Below are 21186 nucleotides of genomic sequence, written 5' to 3' on the forward strand. Positions count from 1 at the left end.
CCAGTGACTGCGCTAAATGGATTCCAATCAGTGAAGAATGCCTTGACTGGGCATGCACTTGTTTTAGGGATGTCATGGGAGGTCCCTGTGGGACTTTCTGTTGTGTACACTGAAATATTTTTATCAGACTGAGCTGTTCAGAGAACAGTTTGGTACAATGCCTGCATCTACTTTTAATGCCTCTTTTCAGGATGAGCTGCTCTTGGCAGCAAGGTGAATGCTGTAGGACCACTGCTCCATGTCCTTCCCAAATGCTGGGCCGCAAATATACACTCAGCACACAAAATTAATGAGTTTCCCATTCATGTACTAGCCTAGCCTGCACAATTCTTAGTTGCTGAGCATGTTACCGAGGTATCTCAAGAAGTCTTTACAGTAAAAGATGTAATAAAGAAGTCTGCAATGACTGTCCAGAAAAAATGGGACAAGCTAACATGGTCGTGGCTTTGAGAACTACAGCCAAGTGCTGACCTAAGGTGTAGGAGGAAACAGATGAGACCAGCGGTGGCACTAACACACTTGCAGGATCTAAAAACACTTATTTAGGAAGAGATCAGGAACCACCAGAAGAGCTGGGTGCCTGGAGAGCCATGGGACCTCACTGATGCATACTTAGCTCAGAAAATTAAGGGTAATAAGTATTTGTCCCCTGTACAGCTGCAACATATTTAAGATGCTTGTAGCTCAGATATTTCCAGCTGCCCTCCTACCTCCTCCTCCTTTTTCTTCTGAGAGACTGTTGATCTGTTTATTTCTTTTAATTCAACCTCAAAAGCAAAATACTTTGTCTAAGTACTTGAGGATGTCTCTTGGCGGTCACCACAGAGGCAGTAATGTTGGTCCACCCTAGACTGAAACAAGCCTTGTTGTACACCGTCTTCCTCAGTCAGTAAGATTATTTATTTTTAATAGAGCTACAAGGCCGCTGTCTTACCAACTTCATCAACTTATTATGGATTTTGTGATGCAGAAAGCCCTCTTGCTGGAAATTTGCTATGCTATTAAAAGATTCTTAAGTCCCATCATCTGTCTTACATCCACAGGCAAAGGATGACCCACGCTCTGTGTTCAGAGATCACCATGACACAAGTGATCATGGATCTCTTTTTGGCAGGCTCAGACATCACCACTAACACTTCGTGCTGGCCTCTCCTCTATGTGGTGGTGTACCTGGGAGAACAAGGTGAGAAATGCATGGATTGTACTTATACATGTCACTGTCCCTGCTTGTGCCTCAGCACTAGGCAAAATGACATTGAGTCAGTTGTCCCAACCCTGCAGTGTAACGTGGTTGGGGCATTTTGAGATAAAATAAAGCCTACACAAAAAATTCTTTCCTGAACACTCGCAGCAGAGCCCCCTCCTCGCCCCACAGGGCTGGCCCTAGCGCCACACCCAACATGGCGGCCGCCCCGCCACCCTCCGCCACACACAAGATGGCGGCCGGGTGCGTCGCTTTTCCGCTTCCGACGCTCGCCGCGCTCACGGTGCCGGGGCGAGGAGGGGAGGGGGGGGGGCAGCGAAGCGGCGGACGGCGGTGGCGGCGGCTCGGGGCTCGCGGCCGGAAGCGGCGGAAGGCTTTGGGCGGCGGACCCGGCGGGGCGGAAGTGGCGGAGCGGACGGAGGTGGCGGCAGCGAGCGACGATGAACAACAAATTCGACGCGTGAGTCGGCGGCGCGGCCTGCCCCGGGCCTGACGGCACCGGACCCTGCCCGCGGCCCCCCTCCGCCGCCCGGGACCGCTCCGGGCCTGGCCGCGAGTCACCGGGCCCGCAAAGCCCCGGCCCGGCTCGGGGGGGCTCCCGCCTGGCCCCGGGGAGCGGGCCCGGGCCCGGCCGCTGCAGCCCCCGGTTGTGGCGGGGCGGCCCTCCCCGCTTCTCGCTCGGCTTCTCCGGCCCTCAGCGGGGAAGGGGCCGCGCCCGTGAGGTGCTGGGGGGCAGGGAGCTGCCTTCTGGCCCTCGCGTGTGCCTGGGGTGGCTGCCACAGGCGCTGGGCGTGCGGAATGCCGCGTGTGGTGCTCGCCGCGTGGGCTGTCAGGTGGAGGTTTGTAACCTCGGACCGTGTGGGAGCTCGGCAGCGCGGGCCGCTGGGTTTTGGCGTAGAAATTCTGGACTGCGAGGTGTGGCGCCTGATTGCTGTGTTCCTTTCCCCTTGCCAGATTGAAAGATGATGATAGCGGAGACCATGACCAGAACGAGGAGAATAACACACAGAAAGACAGTGAGAAGGAAAAGAACGACCGAGAGAAACCACAGAGTACTACCAAGAGGAAGGTAAGGTGCTGGCACCTGCCTTCCCTCAGTGGGGCGTGAGGTGGGAGTGCTGGAGAGCCCTCAGTTCTGGGATAAAGAAGGTGTCTTAAAGATCTGTGGCCACTTCACGTGCTGTTACTGTGCTAATGACAGCTGAGGGGCCGCGTTAGCATTTGGATAATTCAATGCAGCTTTTGAAGGTATGTAATCTGAGGGGAGAATGCTCCATTCACAGTTGCAGCTAGGCACAGCCAAGCTTTTGAATAGAAATGAGAGTAAAGTTTGGTTTCCCCCCAAAAAAAAATTTTTGGAAGAGGATGTGGGAAGGACAGGTTGACAGAGGAGTGGTGGCTTGCAGTTGGTTTACCAAGCTGAGTTTGTGCCACTGATGAAATAATTCAAGATGTGATCTCTGTGAGTGTTGTGTGGCTTTGTTAAGAAGGTGGATATACATGTTGTTTTCTTAATCTTGTACTTAATACTGTCATGTTTGAAGTAATACAATCATTATAAACTTACTGTAGTCCAGAAGAGAATAGAGACTTAAGCCCTAGTCACTCCTGCAGCAATTTCTAGTGACACAAGATGAGGGCTTTGAGGCTTTTTTTCCCTGTCAGATTTGACTCTTAGCTAGTGAGTTCTTGTTGGCCTCTTTTATGTGTATTAGAAGATTTTTTTAATTGGAAATGGATGTTTTGGAAATTGAAAAGACCTCTTGGCTGACTGCTAGTGATGGGTTCTGCCAAAGCTGACATAACAAGTTCTGAGACAGACTAATCCTCCCGGAGTGGCGGGGTGTTGGTTGCTTAAGGGAGTTGTTGTCACCAAAGAGTTGTAATTGCTTTTGAATCATGGCTTAGCATAAATGAGTTTTACTCTTCCCAGAGATGAATGACTTCTTAATTCAGAAAAGTTAAATTCTTGTATTGCCATTTTTAGTTGGTCTTTTTTTTTGGTGACAATCACAGTTAACTATTAGAAACAGCATCACTAAATTTTCCTTTTAGCTCTCACGAGGGTTGCTTTTTTTGTGACACTTCCCTGAGCATGTTATTATTTCCTTAGCCACCCCTGCACTGCAAATTTCTAATATTCTTTGGAATAGTCAGCTGCTGTTAGCCTAATGGTCCATGTCAGACAACTAACAGAGATGGTATTTTTTTTTTTCCTGTGCAAATAAGGATCAGATGTTTGTTTTATAATCCGTGAGGGCAGGAACATGTGGACTTCTGATGCTGCGAATATAATTATTTCCATTCCTGCTCTTGAGGAGTTTATAAGGGATAAGCAAGGTTTTCTGTTCTGCAGGCAGTTGTCCCAGGGCCAGCTGAGCACCCCTTGCAGTATAATTACACGTTCTGGTACTCCAGACGAACACCTGGGAGGCCTACCAGCTCGCAGAGTTACGAACAGAACATCAAACAGATTGGCACCTTTGCCTCAGTGAGTATATCCCCGTTGTGCTTGTGTCTCGTGAGCGTGATGTGGCCATCGTCGCTGGCTTGCTGAGTGTGTGCACGTGGACGCTGTGCTTCTGCTGTCAGGAACAGAGCTGAGTGTGATGTGCCGTGACTTACAGGTGAGTTCTTGAACCACATACAGCATGGGACGTGTCCTAAGCAGTTCTCTGCCCTGTGCTAGACAGCTGGAATAAAAATGATAGAAATAAAAAGGAGTCACACGTAGCTTCAGTCTGCTAGCTGCAGCAGAACTTGACAGGTAAGCAAGAGAAGAAAGCAACAGCTCTTCTGGATGCTAGGTAGCCGTGAGGCAGGCTGTACAGTCCTCCCCGATGCTGCGCCAAGTGTTTTCATCGCAAAGAATAATGAACAGGCATCGGGTGTGCTGTATATGCAAGCAGCTGTTGGCCTGGTGTCTGTTGCCCTTCTGGAAGTGATGAGTGAGGTGCAGTTTGGTGTTGCAGTGAAGTAGTTAAAAACCAAGCTCCTCTCCCTTTTCCCTTTCGCTGTTTACGGTTGTTTATTCCTAGAATGAAGGAAGTGCTGGAAGGGCAGGCAGTGTTGGGTTGTTTCATGGTACTGGCAGTGTAAAACCATCATTAAGATGCCAAGGTACACAAGTAAAATAGGTCCTCGGTGTTACAGACACCACAAACAAAACCATTCTCACGGCCGGGAAGCGTGCTGGCTGGTGGTTGCTTTGTTTGTTTGTTTTTAATCTAGTTGTTTCCCCAGGTTTTTCAAAGGCCCATGCAAATGTGAGTTCTTCCCACCAGTAAAACTATCTGCTGCCATGTGGGAATTTGTAAAATAAAAGAATACAAAAATACCCTTTCATCTCTTCTGGAGGCTGCAAAAATATGCCTGTCTAGGCAGCTTGGTTGTGTTACTGCAGCCACGCAGGGTAAGGGTGGGAGGAATAGCTCGGAGCGTGTTGGGTCATGGGGAGCTACTGTTCCTGTTCCCCTGTGTGATCAAGTACTTTTGGCTACTGTGTGGTGATCTGGCAGTAATTTTTCAGTCTATTAAATCGGTGTAGACTTAATAGCTCCTTAGAGGAAGAACTTCATATGTTCCGTTGTCTACTCTTGTTTGCAAAGAATTGAGTTCAGCTAGGATGGAAGGGTGTTGGCCAGAAGATCTGCTAATATGTTTGTTTCCAAATTCTGTTAAAGACAGAGAACAAGCTGCAGGAAGAATTGTCTGAGCCAAAATCTAGGTTTGGGTTTATTCTTTGCTTTTTAGTAGAAAGCTCTAAAAGCTTTCATGTGCTAACCACTAGAGGGCATATGCACTTAGTGTAAGAATTTGATTTCCACACTGTGTTTGGATGTATCTAACAAAAATAAATTGCTTCTGACCCCACCTTTCATAATTATATTGGCTATAAAAGCAAATTCCTGCTTGTGTGGCAGAGATCGGAGGTTGGAGCAGAATTCCAAGGGCTGACCAAGTCATCAAGGTCTCTGATAAAGTATTTGGGATGGTGTCTAACCTCTCCCGCTTCGCTGCTGATCTGCTTAATAGCTATTGTCTTACCGAGTAGAGTTCTCTTCAAATGTGGAAATTAGTATAACCTCTTCTAGTGCCTTGTTTTGATTTAAAGATCCAGCCTCTCTAAGATCCTTTCAGAGAATCTCAAAGGATAAATATTTTATTTTTACGAATTAAAAATTCACACCAGACTGTCTGAAGTAGACGCAGGGGCTGCCATGATGGAAACTGGTATTTGTCAAGTGGTCAAAGTGTACCATAGCAGGTTGTAAAGGGAAATAAAAATTTAAATAAAAGCTCTGAGTGGCGCCTTAAGATTTTAAGACAGCACCAGAATGCCTCTGTTGTCTTAAAACCTGGACACAGTAAAATCAATACAAAATATGTCTCGTTTGGAGGCTCCTGCAGCGAGCAGTGGTTGATGCAGGGATGATGTGGTCTTGTATAGGGAGGCTTGGCTTTATTTGATGCTCTTGACACACATCCACTAATTAAAAATTTGGGCGTTAGGATTTAGAAGAGATGTCTGGCAACTGTTGTCTAGAGCAGATGTTACCTTAGCCTAGATTTCTTCGGACAAACACCAAGTATTTTTTGCAGGCACTTGTTGAATATTTCAAGTGGTCATCTGCTATCAGCAGATGAGAGCCAGTCAGAAACAGGCAACCAAGCTCTGATCCTACTGCTGCCTTGTGGGTATCCTAACCGCCACCCTTGTGCCAAGAAGGTAGAAGAGAAGAGGGAAGGTGGCTCTGGCTAGCTGGTATAGAAAGGGAAGCCTGTTTCTGTAGGAGTCTTGGCTCTGATCTGTTTGGGCAGCCTCATTGTGTGGTTTGTGTTGTTGCAGGTGGAGCAGTTCTGGCGGTTTTACAGTCACATGGTACGTCCTGGGGACCTGACAGGCCACAGTGACTTCCACCTTTTCAAAGAGGGGATCAAACCCATGTGGGAGGTGAGTTGGAACTCTCATTTCTGTCTCGGTATTTTTCCAGAGTGCTTCTACAATGGACTCTTGTCACTAAAGTGAGGTCTCCAGGCTTCTCTCGGGTGCAGCCATTTTGTCTGGGTTTCCTGTACGCTTGTTCTCAGAAGCCTGTCCCTTGTAACCTGGTAGTCCTGTGATCCTCTGGCAGAGGAGGGAGCAGATGCAGAGCGTTGCTAGCTGTGGGGCTGGAGCACCTCTGGGCAGCGTTGCCTGGAGCCCAGTGAAGGGGACACCAGCAAACCTCTGTGCCTCCTACATGTTGACATTTGCTCTTTGTTATAGCTTTATCCAACGACAGCACTGTGGGGCTTTTCTCTAAAAGGGCTCAACCTCTGTAAGTAGGGTTCAACAAAGATGGAAACCAAACCTCCTTTTTCAGACAAGGAAGAAAGAGGCACATATGGTTAAAAGCCTACAGCTGTACAGAGCTGGAGGTGGGAAGAAGACTTAGCCCTTCATTTGCTTTTTTTCTTTCCAAGGTACTCAGTTCGCTTGTGTTCATTCCTGTCCAAATCTGTTAAAAAAGAAGAAAAAATACATTTTTGCCCAGCAAATCATTTTTCCAGTTCCTAGCCGGCTTCCAACACTGACCAATACCGTTCGCAGTATGAGAATTTTGTGTGTTGCTTTGCAGTACCTAATTATGCTGCTTGGTCCTGAGAAATTTATATGTGACCCTAGTTGGCAATTATTTTAAGCAAGGTGTTTTATAGCCAGTTACCGCAAATACAATTTATATAAAACGCTTAACCCTCTTTGGGCTCCTAGTGAGCTAGCTGCTCTCATAATTTGTCAGCCAGAGAGACCACAAGTTAACAGAATTTCTATAAAGCGTTTCTCTGTAGCCATTTTAAGTAGGGGGTGGAGAGGTTCTTTGTTTTTTTACTTCTGGCCACGATGCCTCCTTGTATTTGTAGAAGAGGACCCTTGCTGCTGCCCTTCTCTTCACTGCTTGCTTTGCAGGGCTTTGTTTATGTTCCTTTCTCTTTCAAATTAATCCTAACATGCTGCAGTTTCTGTAAGCACATATATGTGCATGTAGCTCTGATCTTTTTCAGGATCCATCTGTGCCTTTTCTGGGTAAAGTCAGAAGCAGTAAGCATAATGTTCCCTTGTGATTTTCTGGGCTGCAGATCATTATTATTCTGGTAAAGGGAAATCAAATGCTTGACTGAACCGAAGCTTGTTTAACCTGAAAGAAAACTAATGATAACCATAAAACACACAATACAGCATCTGCCTCCCAATCACTGTTCTCTTTCTAGCCTTGAACCTGCTTAAACCACATTTGAAGTATTTTGAGCAATACCACTTTATTTTCTGATCCCCATTAGGCTGTGTGGAACATTTGAGGAGCTAAACTCAACTCTTTGCTTATAAAGGCTGAGGTGTAGACAACTTAATTCTTAGAGTGGAATGTTTACAACGTGGAAAACAAGGATGCTTAGTCAAAAAGCATTTTGCGTTTCGTAGGAGTATGCCACGTTCCTAGGATTTGTGCTGATTGGGATTTTTCACATTGCATGTGGCTGCTGTCACGCTGTGAGGTTTGTCTGGAGCTGACACCTCCCCCTTTCAGCACGGGCTTCAGCACATGCATGAAAACTGGGGGGCTGGTGAATGCGGCTGTCATGCTGCCGTTTCCACGTTTGCTCAGGATTGCTTCATTAGCACTTGCTGTCTCTGAGAGCACACAATGTTTAGTTTTTTGAAGCCCTAAAGAAGCTTTAAGGCTAAAATAAAGTGAGCTTTGTTACATGAAGATGGATTGGGCTGCATTGCCTAGCATCTACTAGGTGTGACCCAGAGGGAATTGCAAGTGATTTGGCCAAGGATGTCCTGTGTTGTATAGCTCCCCCTGAGTTCTCCGTTCCTCTCTGTTTCTGTCCTAGACCTCTCTTTTCTTTCCCTTCCTAACTGCCACCTCTTAGACTAGTTCCTACTTCTCTCTTTGGCTTTGGATGGAATTTGTTCCCCTCTCACCTTGTAAGATTTCCCAGCTACAGTGTCATACAAGGGAATGCCACAGGGAGCGTTCTGCACAGAAGATGAACTGCTGTCGGATGTAGGCGTGTGTTCTCTGAAGCAGGGGAGTCTGTAGCAGGTTTCAGTTCAACATATGGAATCGCAATATTGAGGTGACAGACTGGGTGCTTAGCATAAGTATTTTCCTTTCTTCTCTTCTCTGATTTTTTGGGTATTTCCTCAGGTCAACACAGACTGGATCAAACATTCAGCTCTATGTATGATAATGTCAGTGGCTCCTAGAGAAAGGATTGGTCTTTGTGTTCACACAAATCGTGAGCCCGTTCCTGGAAATGCTGAAGGAAAATGCTTTTCAACTTTTCACTTGCTTTCACTTTTCAAACTGTTTTCCTGCCTTCTGTGTTCTGTGACGAAGGATTTTTCATCTTTTACAAGCAGAACTACATATACAGCAGATTAGACAAAGTAGGGATTAGGCTAGGGTTTAAGAATAGTTTTAGGGTTCTTGCTTCTGGTTCTGCGTGCAGATTGATAGGCTGGTGTAGCCTTTGCTAGTGGGATCAAAACACTAGAGCTCAAGTCTTCAGTGTATAGAGCTTCCTCTGAAATGCTGAGTGTCATTGTTTCAAATGCTTTGTATTCAAAGTAAGTGGCATCCCTCTTTCTCTGCTGGCATGGGGGAGAAGTGAAATGCCTTTGCTTGAAACTACCTCCAAATAGCAGCCCCTGGTGCCCCACCCAATCAATATGTGCTCCTGTCAGTGGCTCTGCTGTCTTGTGGGAAGCAGAAAAATTGCTGGAGGGAAACAAATCTATTTCTTGCCCGTCTTCTTAGGACGATGCCAACAAAAATGGTGGTAAATGGATTATCCGTCTGCGAAAGGGCTTAGCATCGCGATGCTGGGAGAACCTCATTCTGGCGATGTTGGGAGAACAGTTTATGGTGGGGGAAGAAATCTGTGGGGCAGTCGTCTCTGTCCGATTCCAGGTAAGCTGCTCTGAGCACTGGCCTATACTTCCATTTGGCAGGGCTACAAAAAGCACCATCTGCTTACCCCTTACCTACTGTTCTTTAGGAGGATATCATCTCGATATGGAACAAGACAGCCAGTGACCAGGCCACGACAGCCCGGATACGTGACACGTTACGAAGAGTGCTCAACCTACCTCCCAACACCATCATGGAATATAAAACACACACCGATAGCATCAAGTACGTGCGGTGGCAGGGGGAGGGCCCGCTGCTGGTTGCATGCGTGCTTGAGCAGTTTAATGCAGGGCGCAAGAATCGAGGGGAGCGCTCGCGTGCGTTGTGTTCGCTGCAAACAGCAAGACAAACAGCAGCAATTGTTGCCAGTGCGCTTTGAGAACCAAATATCTGTATCGTTATTGTGTTGTTTTCAGGGACATTTGGTTCTAATAGTAAGACCTTATTCTTTTTAAGTGTGTAGTGCTGGGTTTTGTTAGCGATCCACCCAGCCTGTCACTTGGGAGGTGGGCAGCCCACTGTGGGGCTGTGGCTTGATGCATTCAGACGCGTGCAGTGGGGGGGGCGAGATCATTTGAATAAATAGAGATTCAGGGGAATAAAGCGCGGAAGCTAAAGGGATTTATGGTGCCATTAGACTTATAAATGTTCTTGGGAAAGTGCTGTGTGAATTTACAGTGCTGTACAAATGATTTCTAATCATAATAAACGTCATATATTAAGTCTTCCAGGCCCTGGTGACAGAGGCTCTTTAACAAGACTAGAAGATCATGGTACACAGAGAGGACAGCTGTATTTTTAAATAAACCTATTACAGCTTACCATACCAGGCCATTCAGGGTGACTTTTATTCCCACAACGTGACAAAGAATTGTATATATGGGTATTAGTTATAGGTGAATAATGTAATTTTTTTCCTAAGTATATTACGAACCAATACACCAATTAGGTCATATTGATTAAATTAACACTTGAAAAGGTACCCTCAGAAAAAGAAGTGAAACTAATTAATAAGACATTGATAGAGCAGCAAGCTTTCTAATCCAACCCTTAATCAAGGTCCAAGTACCTTTCATGACCTGTTTTCATTATGTTAGCTTGTCCTTTCCACATAAACGCCTTCCTAGATAGCACGCTGAGGGGAGTTTGGTGAGCTCAGTCCTGGTTTTAGCAGAAAGCTAGCTTCTGGTTGCATCCAGTTTTGAGTGTGGGTCACTAGCAAGAACACGCAGGTCTGTTTAAACTGCCTTTAGGCATCTGGTGCTCCACACGGCCCTCCTGCCTGCGTGTGTGGGAAAGAGAAAGGAAGGGGAAATTATTATTATTAACGGAGTCTTTTCCAGGCAGCTTTTTGGTTTCTGAAAGTTCCCACTTCTGCTGAAATCTACTCGTGATTTTGCCGGTAACACTTCTCATGCACTTACTGCCAGGAGAGGGCACTATCAGCTGTCTGTCTGTGTTAGGAGATAGCAAAGTGCTCATGTGGACACATTCCAGGATATTTTACTTCTGTTCAGCAGCAGCAGGCTGCAGCCTGTGGTAATGTGGCTTTGTGGTGTAAGAGGGGAGATGTTTCTGTTCTCCCTGACTCTGTAAGGAAAGCTGTGTCCTAGCTGTGATGTTTCTTCACGTGGCAAGTTTAGAATGGAAGTGATGCGGCCTTTCCTTAATAAGCTCTCCCCACCAGCACGTCCTATGAAGCCACGGAATGCTGCTATCACCATGTTGGTAACTGGTTTTGCTCTGGCAGGTGCCATTCCTTGAGTGGTGCATCCAGCCTCGTGGTGTTACTTCCCTACAATAGTGTAACAGACCGTGTTTGCTGCCCTCTCTTGCTGCATAGCATCGGAGTTTCGTTTTACTCTTCTGATGTATGGTGCAAGAGAAGCTTGTCCAAGAGCAACAGGTGTCGGAGGAGCCAGGCGTAGTAGTTCAGATTACAGTCGGGAACAGTTGTTAAATAGCAGGCTGACTTGTCTCCCACTTACTCTTCTGTGAGCAGGAGTGATAGGGAAAAGTTTGGTTTGATGGTGTCCTAGCGAAGCAGGTCTGAGCAATTAACCTTCCATCATGTCGGGTATCACGAGAGCCCTTCTTTCCACGGCCTCGCTTGAGCTGCAGCAGTCTGATTTCAGTGCTGTCCCACATCTCCTAATGGCACTGGTGTAATTCAGAGCAGAGCTGCTTGTCAGTGGGGTTTGTGTAGTGGTGCGTGGACCGACTTACTGTGCTTTTCTCGCCTGGTACCAGCTCTAGCACGGAGGGAGGAGCTGCAGGCAGCCAGCTGCAGTGGCAGCGGGGCGGTGGTGGTGCCTGCTTTGTTGCCAGAGAAGAGCAGGACAGCCCCAGCTTTCAGTCTGCCTCTGCTTGGCTGTGCCTCACATCATTAAGGTTTTTTCACTAATGAAGAATCTCTTGTGTAACTAGTTCTATCCTCCATAAAGTCTGGCTCCTTTTCCTCGCCCATCTATCAAGCCCTGTTGAAATACTGTCCGTCATGAATAAACTCCACTTATGCTGTGCATGTACCATGTGATTTATGACTCAGGAGGGCTTTCTAGCCAGCACTCTATATTCACACTCTGGCTGTGTTTTATGAAAGGCTCTAATGGAAGAGCTGTGCTGTAGGCTTTGTCAGGGCTGCCTTTCTAGGGGGGCTCGTGGCATTTTTCATTTGTATGGGCCGCATCTCTCCACTAGAGCTCTGCTCATGTGCAGGGTTTGATTGGCATTGATTGTGCTTCAGGGAAGGGAGCACGCTTAGCAAGAAAAGAACAGGCGTTTCTCAAAACCTTGACTTCTAGGTAGTGAATTGACCTGGATTAGCTTTTGACACACTGTAAATGAATGCTTCTGCAGAAATTGGTAGCATGCCCCTCGCTGTGGAACCTGAGCACTGTGTTTCAGGTTTTATATATTCCTTTTGTGATGTTGCATTTCATATTAACTCATTTTTAGACACCATTTTTCATGAGTTGTCAGAGAGGCTGCAGCCCCCTTTGTTTCAGAAGGCGGTGGTGCTGCCAAGCTGCTTTTGAAAAGTATCTGTTGCTTCACAGCTATTCCAAGGACCTGTTTTGCATTCCGTCCGTTCAGCTCTCAGCGGTGGGGCTTGTGCATTTAGCTAGATAAGCAGATCTTTCATTGCAATTTTCCCATGTTCGTCCTTTCTCTTGCTTGCAATATTGACAAGCTGCCTAAATCCCAGCAAGTGGAAGGGTCAGCCTAGTCTGTATTAATTTCCAATCTTGCTAGAAGAGCTAGAGCAATCTGTTGGACTCTGCTTAATTCCAGGGGATTTATAGTACCTTAGGCGTTACAGTGCTGAGCGTCTGGAAAGAACCTGTGTGACATTTTTTGGGCTACCTTGTTTCAGTAGCTGGAGAGAAAGCACTTCTTTGTTCTCTCAGAGGTGGATGAAGAGGTGCACTCACCTGAAGTGAGCCACTTAATAGTTTCTGCTCATCAGTGTTGTTAACCTTGGCGGTGACAGTGTCCAGCAGGTAACAGACAGCAGTACTCTCTATGGTTCGAAATTAAGGAAAAAAAGAAGAAAAAGTCTGTTTTGCTGTCATACGAGGGGTACTGTTGTTGGTTTGTGGTTTTTTTTTTTTTTGAACGCAGTGTTGCTGACCACAGCCTACTCATGTCTCAGTGAAGCCACGGAAAATATTCAGGTGTTTGTAGTGAGTGAGCTGCAGTTGGGAGTGTGGTGGTGGGGAAATGATCGCTGTAAGGTTTGATTTCAGTTTTTTTTCAGGGGTGTAGTGTAAAGGGCTTGGCTGTCTTGCATACACCTTTGCTCTGCCTGGGGTTATCAGCCGATTTTTCTTTTTGCTGTGCTGCTGTGTGGTCAGCGCCCATCTCCTGTGCTGAGAGCTCCCACCTGCATTACCATCCAGGAGTCCCAGACAAGTTCAGCGGCGCTGCTTCGTGTGACAGGAGAGACCAGACCTTCACTGCGTGGCCATGCTGTTAGCTTCCACTGAGCTGGCTGGGTCGGAAGCATTTTGGTCGCTGTGTGACTTTATGGATCGTCCTGTCAGCTCTAAAGCAAGGCTGCTTTTTCTGAAAACAAAGCTTCAGTTATTTGTAAGTGCCTGCTGCAGTGAGAGCTGAGCAGCGTATAAAACTCTCCCTTCCTTTCAAAGTCACCACTGATAACTAATGGGACGGCTCGAGTAAATGAGAAGAATAGTTGATCTTAATAGGGCTGGCACTGGGTTCGTTTCACTGCAGGCAGTTGGAGGAAACGGCCTTGGACTATATTTTGGCTAGGGAACAAGGAGATATCCTAAGGAGGGAGAAAGGGTATGCACTGCAAGAAGAGTGCAGGGGCAATGTTCTCGTGCCAAAAATAAAAAGGGGAGGCAGGGAATGAGGTCTTGAATCCGAGGGAAATATGACAAGAGAAATCCTCGTGGAAGTGGTGAGTGTTTGGCAAGGTCGGTGTTCCTGAGACAGTAAGCTGGAGGTGGCGTGCTGGGGAGAAGTCTCCTTTGTTGCACCGGAGTTCAGCCAGTGCTCTGATTATTGTGTTAACTCTGTTATGTTTTTGTAGCGCTGCTTTTCGTTTGCTTGCTAATTTCCAAGGACATTAGGAGTTGATACTCTTCAGTACTGCTGTCCAGTTTGTACCATCTTTGGCTTTGGCTTTTTAGATGGTGTGTGCAGGGTTAACCTTGTTTGAAGTTACATGGTTTGCACGCGGGGCCCGTAACACTGATGCCTGTCAGTGGGAGGGCAGGTTGCGCTGGGTCTTGCCAGCTGTAGAGAGCTGTGTTGCTTCACCCTCGTTCCACCCAGTCTGAGAACAGGAATAAAAGCTAGAGGAGGGTGGTGAGGTTCCAGATCTGAGGCCCTGCAACACTGGCTTGATTTATTTATTGCTCCTTTCTCCAATTCCAGTAACGCTTCCAGGTGCTGTAAGTCTAAGAGCACTTCCTTAGACTTGGGCTTTGAAATGATGGGTTCGCTGACTTGTTCTTTGTCCCCTTTGTATATTTTATTCAGAAAGGTCTCTGCCTTTGTAAGAGGTTCCCATATCTTGGTGGCCTGTCTCTTACCAAAGAAGCCACTATAATCTATTTCACAGTCCTTTTCAAGGAGGTCAGTTCGGATGTGTTCATTTCAAAGCCGTGATGGCTTCCCTCTTGGGCTGTGCTACAGATACTGCCAGATATAGGAAAGGATTATTTCAGGCTACGAGAATATCAGATTTTATTTTTTTTAAAGCTGCTGGTCTGTAGGCTTGTCATAAAGTTCCTGGTGGCTTTTGGACAAACCCTTTAAGCACTCTGAAGAGCACGGGGAGAGGGATGGTCTCTGGTGAGTGTCGTGAAGGTAGCGTGTGCTATAAGCTCTCCACCTCTGTTTTTAGCTACGGAAGCAGATGGAAGGGAGGCGGAGCCGCACAGGAAAATACCGAGGGGAACTGCTAGGACTTTGAGGGTGGTGTGGAGAGAACTGCCGGCGCTTCTTGCACAATCGTGATTTGGAAAGTCCCTTGAAGCCGCTGTGGCTGCTCTTCCTCTTTTTGCTCTGATGGTGGCTCCTTTTTGTGTTTTTTTTTTCCATCCAACTTGCTGAGGATAAAGGGAGCCCTGCTTGCATCCTGACCCCGGGTAGTGGGGGAGAAAGTGGGAAGTTTCACCAGTTGTGGGTCAGGAATGAGTGTGGAGGACCAGCTCTGGCTGGCTTTATTTAGCCTGCTAATGTTTCCATTTCCCATCTGTTCAATGGGAATAACCTAAGTGTTGGGGATCAATTCACTGAGTATCTGATCGCTGCACAGACAGTATAGCACCGAGGTACTAAAAATGTCTATACATAAAAATAACCTCTTAGACTCTCTGGCACCGTGCCTTTGGCACATCACAGGCCATAAAGATTCTGCCAGATGAAATTAACTGGCAGCCTTGTTCGGTACGAAATGGAGAGCAGTTTGCTCTGCTAGCATAGTTTAGGTACATTAGGGCAGACACATCTTAGTGGATTTTTTCAGTCAAGTCAGCAGATAGTTGGAATAATTAGTGCTATAATATGTATGAGGGTCCAAACTTAAACATTCTTGGCTAGGAGGTCTTTTTCTCTGTCTGCGAGAAGGACTTGGCAGCTGAAGGACTATGTGCGTGGTGTTATGTGATGTTGGAACAGGGGACTCCTTGGTTTGAAAGGGGTAGTACACCATCAGTTATGTTGACAAATAACCTTGTGTCCCTTTTGTAGAGAAAAGAAGTTAGGAATTTGGGTAGAACTGTGAGAGAAGAAAGAAGATGTGATGATGGGTGATGGAAATGTGGTAGAAATGTAAGGCACGGGAGGCTGAGGGGAAGACATGAAGGTAGAGACGAGGCTGGAGATGTAGTTAGCTTTCCAACCTGCATTCGGCAGCGAGGAGGAATTCAGGTCAAAAGTTAGTCTTTCCCTAACTTTCTGCTGGAGGGAGGCAGTTGTACCCCCAGTGCCTGGTACCGTGCACTGACTGGGTGACACAGGCAGTTTTCCTTGAACTTGTAGGGTGCTGTGGGGGAGCTGTATCTGGGAAGACCTGGGGGGAAGGCTCCCATTTAGGTGCCTCTGCCGCCGTGTTGCTTAGAATGAACCACCTGTGGCTTCGTCTCTGTCCTCCAAGCAGCGTTCAAGCTGCATTGCAGATCTGACCTCAGCGATCGTCTGTGAGATGCCTCAGCGAGTCCTCTTTCTGCAGACTTACTCACCTTTGATTGTGCCCTGCTATTTCCCAGCAGATTGTTGAGAGAGGGCTGCTGTACTGGTGCCCCACAGCTGTCTCTGGTGTGCTCTCTTGCAGCATCTACAGCACCCTGTGCTGTCAGCTTTCTCCCTCACGTTTCTTTGGCCTCAAGGGTTGGTGTCTGAGGATCAGCTCAGAGATTCCAAGTAGCTTTGGGGCTTCCGTGGATGACTGTTACTTGTCCGTCCTATTCAAGATCAGAAAGATTTTGTGCTCCCATGGGTGCTCAGAAGATGGTTTTTGATCCCCTCAAAAGAAGGATTTGCTGTCCTGCGTTACGGGAAGGTAGCGTCGTAGATCCAAGACGGGCATCACAGTGACAAGCTTCTTGCTTGTATGTTCTTTGCTGTGTTCCCAGCAGGATTGCCTGTGTGCTGTGTACAGTCTTTGAGAGTACCCATGGCCCACACTTGCTGGTATATTCTGTAAATTTGGGCTGTGACTTTGCTGGGAAAGAGCATGTGACAACTGGGTTGCTTTTGCAGATGCTGACGGGGAGCTTGACTGTGTGAGGTTCAGGTAGGAGCCTGTGGGTCTGTTTTGGGCACGGATGCTGACTAATGGAGAATTTGTTTCTGTATTCTCCTGTTGTGTTGATGACTTGATGAGGTAATGCAGAAAACAAGGTATGAGGTAGCTGCAACAAAGCACCAGCGACAAGGTCTGCAGGACAACTTGTGTTTATGAGAGACCTGGGTTCCCTTTAAGGTCCCTCCTGCTCCACGGGACTTTGGGGTTGGTAAATGGCTTGGCATGTGCTGTAGGCATCAGCACTGTTTTGCTGGGTCTGGAGAACGATGACGTTCCTTGATATCTCTGATCCCAGAAGATAATAGTCATGCTCACGTTAACCTCAGCATCTTTTCCCTGAGAGGGCTTTCAGTATTCTGCCTTCGTAAAACAGACAGCAATTTTTCAGTCTGCTAGCTTTGTCCGTCAGTAGCATTCTCCACGAGGGAATGCAGCGTTAGGCCTGTCCCTCTAACTCGTCTGAAAACGTTTTCGTTTCAAAGAGCTCTGGTGTTTTTATTGGGTTGTCGTTAACAACGCAGGTTTACAATAGGAAGGGAGACTTTCTAATAACGATGGGATTCTGCCACCTGATTGAAGAATGGCCTGATAACTAAGCCATGTGGCATTAAAAGAAGAGCCTGTTGGAGGGATTACTGCATACTCAGATACGTGGTGAAGCATGAGGGCAGTAACTGGCAGGGTTTAACCAGCCAAGAAGTGTGACAATCCTCCAGAAACATGTAACATCGGCTGTTTTATCAGTGATAGGAAATGGATATTCCATTTGCGACTGGGAAGGTCGTACCTGTCTCTAGGTATTAATGTGGCTGTATCGCCAGCAGCCAGTGGGAACGCTTCATGGCTGTGCAGAACGTAAAAAGCTGCCTCGCGCTGTCAGATGTTTGGCTGGGTTTTAAGGATGCTTCTATCCACTAGGGCTAGCAGAGGATATTGCCTTGCTCTCCGAAGACAAGTGCCTTTCAAACGCCATTGAATGTTTCTGCTCTCGTTAAAAGTTAAGAAGCCTTTGATCTGAAGTGCTGTTTTTTTGTTTTTTGTTTCATTTTTTTTTTCCCTCTGGCTTGCCAGGGCCTGGGAGGAGTTTCATGGCCTGGTGAACAGCAGTGGCCGCTGATCGAACGCTCCCCCTCCCTCTGTCACACGCAGGGTAGGGCCTCATCTTTCTTCCTATGTGACTTCATGGCATACCTCTCAGCTTCCAACCCTCTTCCCGTGGGCATGTTTTCCTCTTGCCTCGTGGGCCTGATGGTGGGCTCATTCCACTACTGGCTCTTTCCTAAAGCTCAAAACACATTTTTTTCCCCCAACCAAAGGCACCAACATTCACAGTGGTCTGCATTCACTCAGCATTTTCTGACACAATGCTGCGTGCTGTTTTGCTAATGTGTCCTTCCTCTGTGCGAGCCGGTTGTATCCCAGACCTAGTCCCAGGAGGCTGAGAGGTACGTCTTCAGCTCGGGTCTGCTGCCTAGGGCTGACTGCTGTCAGGTACGGAGTGGTAAATGAATGCTGAGCACATCCGTGTGAGGGGCACCGCGAGAGGCGCCTGGAGCTTGGCATACACGCCTCTGCTCCTGACAGTGGGCTGGGGCAGAATAAATTAGTCTGTCAATAAAAGCTTGTTCAGGAAGGACACGCAGTAGCTACTGTATTTAGAAATAATAATGCTGTGGCTAATGAGATGAAACCACCTGCTACTTCTGGTAATGGCAACCGACCATGTGCAGAGAGAACAGCCAAGGTGAGCTCGGTGCCGTTGTGAGCCTTGCAGCTCAGACTGGTTTTCCCCTCTAACGCCTGCTTCCCAGACAGCAGGCCCTTTCCTTAAAAAGGACTAGCACGAGGCCTGGTGAGGAGGGTCGTGTTTGGTTGTAGCCAAGTGGGATTGCTGCACTGCCGAGTGCCAGAGTAGAGGAATCTGCTTGAAGAAGCATTCCCCAGCCTAATTCCCACCCTCTGGTGGTGTGTAGCTGCTCCAATACAGCCGAGCATTGAGAGCCCGCTGGGAATCCCACTGCTCCCAAAACCTCCTTCCGCAGCTTTGGGCAAGCAGTGCTCTCATGGCTTGCTTGGAAGTCATGGATGAAATAACCTTTCCTCACAGATTTGGCTTTTTGTGAGGATCAATGTTTACAAAACATTACACAGGCACATAGGAGTGTTTTTATTGTTGAGAGGACATTCAAGTGACCTTCCAGAAGAGAAAACAAGCTCACTTCACGAAACACCAGTCTCAGAAAGCAGTACATGTGCCAAGGGGATAGAAAAACAGTGACAGAGTTGATTTAGCTCTCAACTGTAGTGAGTTACCTACCAGGGAGAGCAGTGGTGAGCAGAGGGCCGGGGCACCACGGTAGGGGTGAAAAGAGGGGAGATGTAGAAACCTGCCCAAGAAAGAGCTAACCACTGTGCCATCCTCCTGAGGTAGATGACACGGGTGGAAGTACTGAATGGGACAGAAAGTCTAATTGCTGTTGCAAATTAACTGGAATCCAGTTAATGAATCCTGAATCATGTTCCCAGATGGCAGCACAGCCTGCTTTGCTTGCAAGTACAAAGGTGAACCCCAGTCTTCTACAGATGGCCTCCAGCATGGTTTTTTGCTGTCACGTAATAGCAGAGTAACTTGTTTAACTCTCCTAAAGAGTGTTTTTGACTTCCTTCTGCTCCTCCAGCTCTCCAGCTTGCCTCCTGGAGCTGTTCCAGCATGCACTGTACTGTGATGTTACAGCTACCACGTGGCTTTTAGCAGCACACAAAGCTAGCTCAAGGGCTGAAACAGGGTTTTACAGTCCTGCAAAGCACCTTGCTCCTGAAGCTGTGAGCTGCCTTCACTCTTCAACACGGCTCTGCCAGTTTGTCGTGATGTATGCTGGGTTATCCCTTGGTGTTTGGTTTGGGCATCTTACTGTCCTGCCCTGTTAGGGGAAGGGGCGCCAAACCTGTCCTATCAAAGTAATTGTTATCTCGTTTAATTGCCTTTGGATAAGAAATAAATTAAATAATAATAAAAAAACCAACCCCACAACCTTTTATTAATGAGTAAATATGGGTTGCCTGTTCCTGCTGCTCACAGGCCAGCAGTAAGCATTAACACAGGTTTCGGTACCCTGCCCCATCTTCAGTTGCTGCCACATGCTGCAAGACTACACAAACGAAGGTTGTGGACCAGCAATCCTTTCTTTGTCAGTAGCCACATGGCTTTACTCATGTCAGTAAAAGCTGCTGAAGAAGCTCTGCCATTTAAACTTGGGAAAATGTCCTCTTTGGATTTAAATATTCTTTAAAGGCAGGAGAGACCAGAGGCCTAAACTTGTTGATAATGGGACAAAAGGAACTAGCTATGAGATACTGAGGCAGGAGAAGGCTTCACTGCCAGTATATTTTTGCTCCAAGCAGAATCCCTAAGGACAAACATTTGGGAAGGAAGAGATCTTGCAAATTGTTTAAATCCCAGAATCTGTCAGGGAAGTTTGCAGTGCCTGTGGTGCTTTGTTCACAGGAGATACCGCTTTTTTTCTTCCTGCTGAATGGGGACGAACCAAGATCTTGTGTTCAGGTGTTCTGGAGCAGCAGGTTGGCTTAGTAGGAAGTCTGTAGTGAGAAAGTTCTGCTTAGGAGGTTTAACAAGCATTGTTTTGGGTTACATGCTGGGATGGCAACACTGATAGCCACGGTGGGTGGAACCTTGGGGTGCTGTGATCTGAACAATGCATATCTTTAACCTCTCTTTTCCCTCTGTTTTCCAGGGATAATTCAAGCTTTCGAAACACAAAAATCACATTGTGAGAACAAGAGTTGGCACTAAGCTCCTCTCTCCGTGTCGAAAGCACTGAGAGGTCTCCACCAGTGCCCTCCGACCTCTGAAGGGACTCATGGGCCACTCTCGCACTCCTCCTTGGAGGAAGGATCCATCTGAAGCCCTCCAGCAGCGGTGATAATAGAGGCTGATTTTGTCATACACAAACTTTTTTAGCAGTGGGGCGGGAGGCCAACCTTTCAATTAGCAGCGTGCCCTCGGGGCCGCATCTTGCAGCACTTTCCTCTCTTTCTGTACATGGCATGCAGGATCCCTGGGATTCTGCCTTGACGTCGGAGCCTTTTGCTGAGGGATACCAGTATTAAAAATCTCTCTGCAGCTGGGAGGAGCTTCCCAGTTGAGAGTTAGCCCCATGGTTTTCAAATGCCCACTTTCAGCTCTGCCAATAAATTATTGGGTCTCTTTGTTTCTTTCAGTCTTTTTTTTTTTTTTGGTCTAAAAGTAGTGGGGTGGTGTTTCCCTAGTCTGTGATAAGACCATAGGCCTGCTTCTGTGGGTTCCATAAGGCAACTTCCCCTGAGCTACCCACCTACATGACCTTCGTGACCTGAAGCTACAGATATAACTGTTAAAAAAAAATTAGGTTACTCTGTCTTTGCCTCTTCTTCATACTCCCTGTTCAGCAGTGCCTTGCACCCAGCCTTCCTTGCTGGGGAGAGGGCTACAAGCTGCCCTTAAACTAGGACAAAGAGGTGTCTGGTGTCGCTTAATTGCTTTATTCCAACTGTCTCAGTGGAGAACCATCAGGAAAAGCTGAGTGCAGGGCTGCGTGTGCTTCTGTGGGTGGCTGAGGTCTGCAACTCTCCAGCCGTCTGGGAAATTGGACCCCAGTGGCTGTAGCAAAAGAGGGTGATGGCTTGGGCTGCTGTGTGGAAGCTGTGACCAGAAGAGGGACTGAGGGTGACCCCTTGTC

The 21186-nt window shown here is 47.3% G+C and overlaps 1 protein-coding gene across 4 annotated transcripts; it reads left to right on the forward strand.

The window, feature by feature from the left end:
* The first annotated feature begins 1500 nt into the window (after positions 1–1500).
* On the forward strand, positions 1501–20688 carry EIF4E2 (eukaryotic translation initiation factor 4E family member 2). 4 transcript variants are annotated; one of them, XM_080603899.1, is made up of 8 exons: positions 1502–1664; positions 2159–2273; positions 3561–3695; positions 6054–6158; positions 9013–9165; positions 9254–9390; positions 17522–17600; positions 20203–20688. In XM_080603899.1, the coding sequence occupies exons 1-7, from the start codon at positions 1645–1647 to the stop codon at positions 17565–17567; spliced, it is 711 nt and encodes a 236-aa protein (XP_080460025.1). In that variant the 5' UTR covers positions 1502–1644; the 3' UTR covers positions 17568–17600; positions 20203–20688. The 4 variants fall into 4 exon arrangements, with proteins under 4 accessions (XP_080460026.1, XP_080460025.1, XP_080460023.1 ...); XM_080603897.1 differs by lacking the exon at positions 1502–1664 and adding an exon at positions 1688–2043; XM_080603900.1 differs by lacking the exon at positions 17522–17600 and having other exon boundaries at positions 1501–1664.
* The last annotated feature ends 498 nt before the right edge of the window (positions 20689–21186 follow it).

This window comes from Anser brachyrhynchus (assembly GCF_964034855.1).
Source record: "Anser brachyrhynchus genome assembly, chromosome: 9".
NCBI lineage: Eukaryota > Metazoa > Chordata > Aves > Anseriformes > Anatidae > Anser > Anser brachyrhynchus.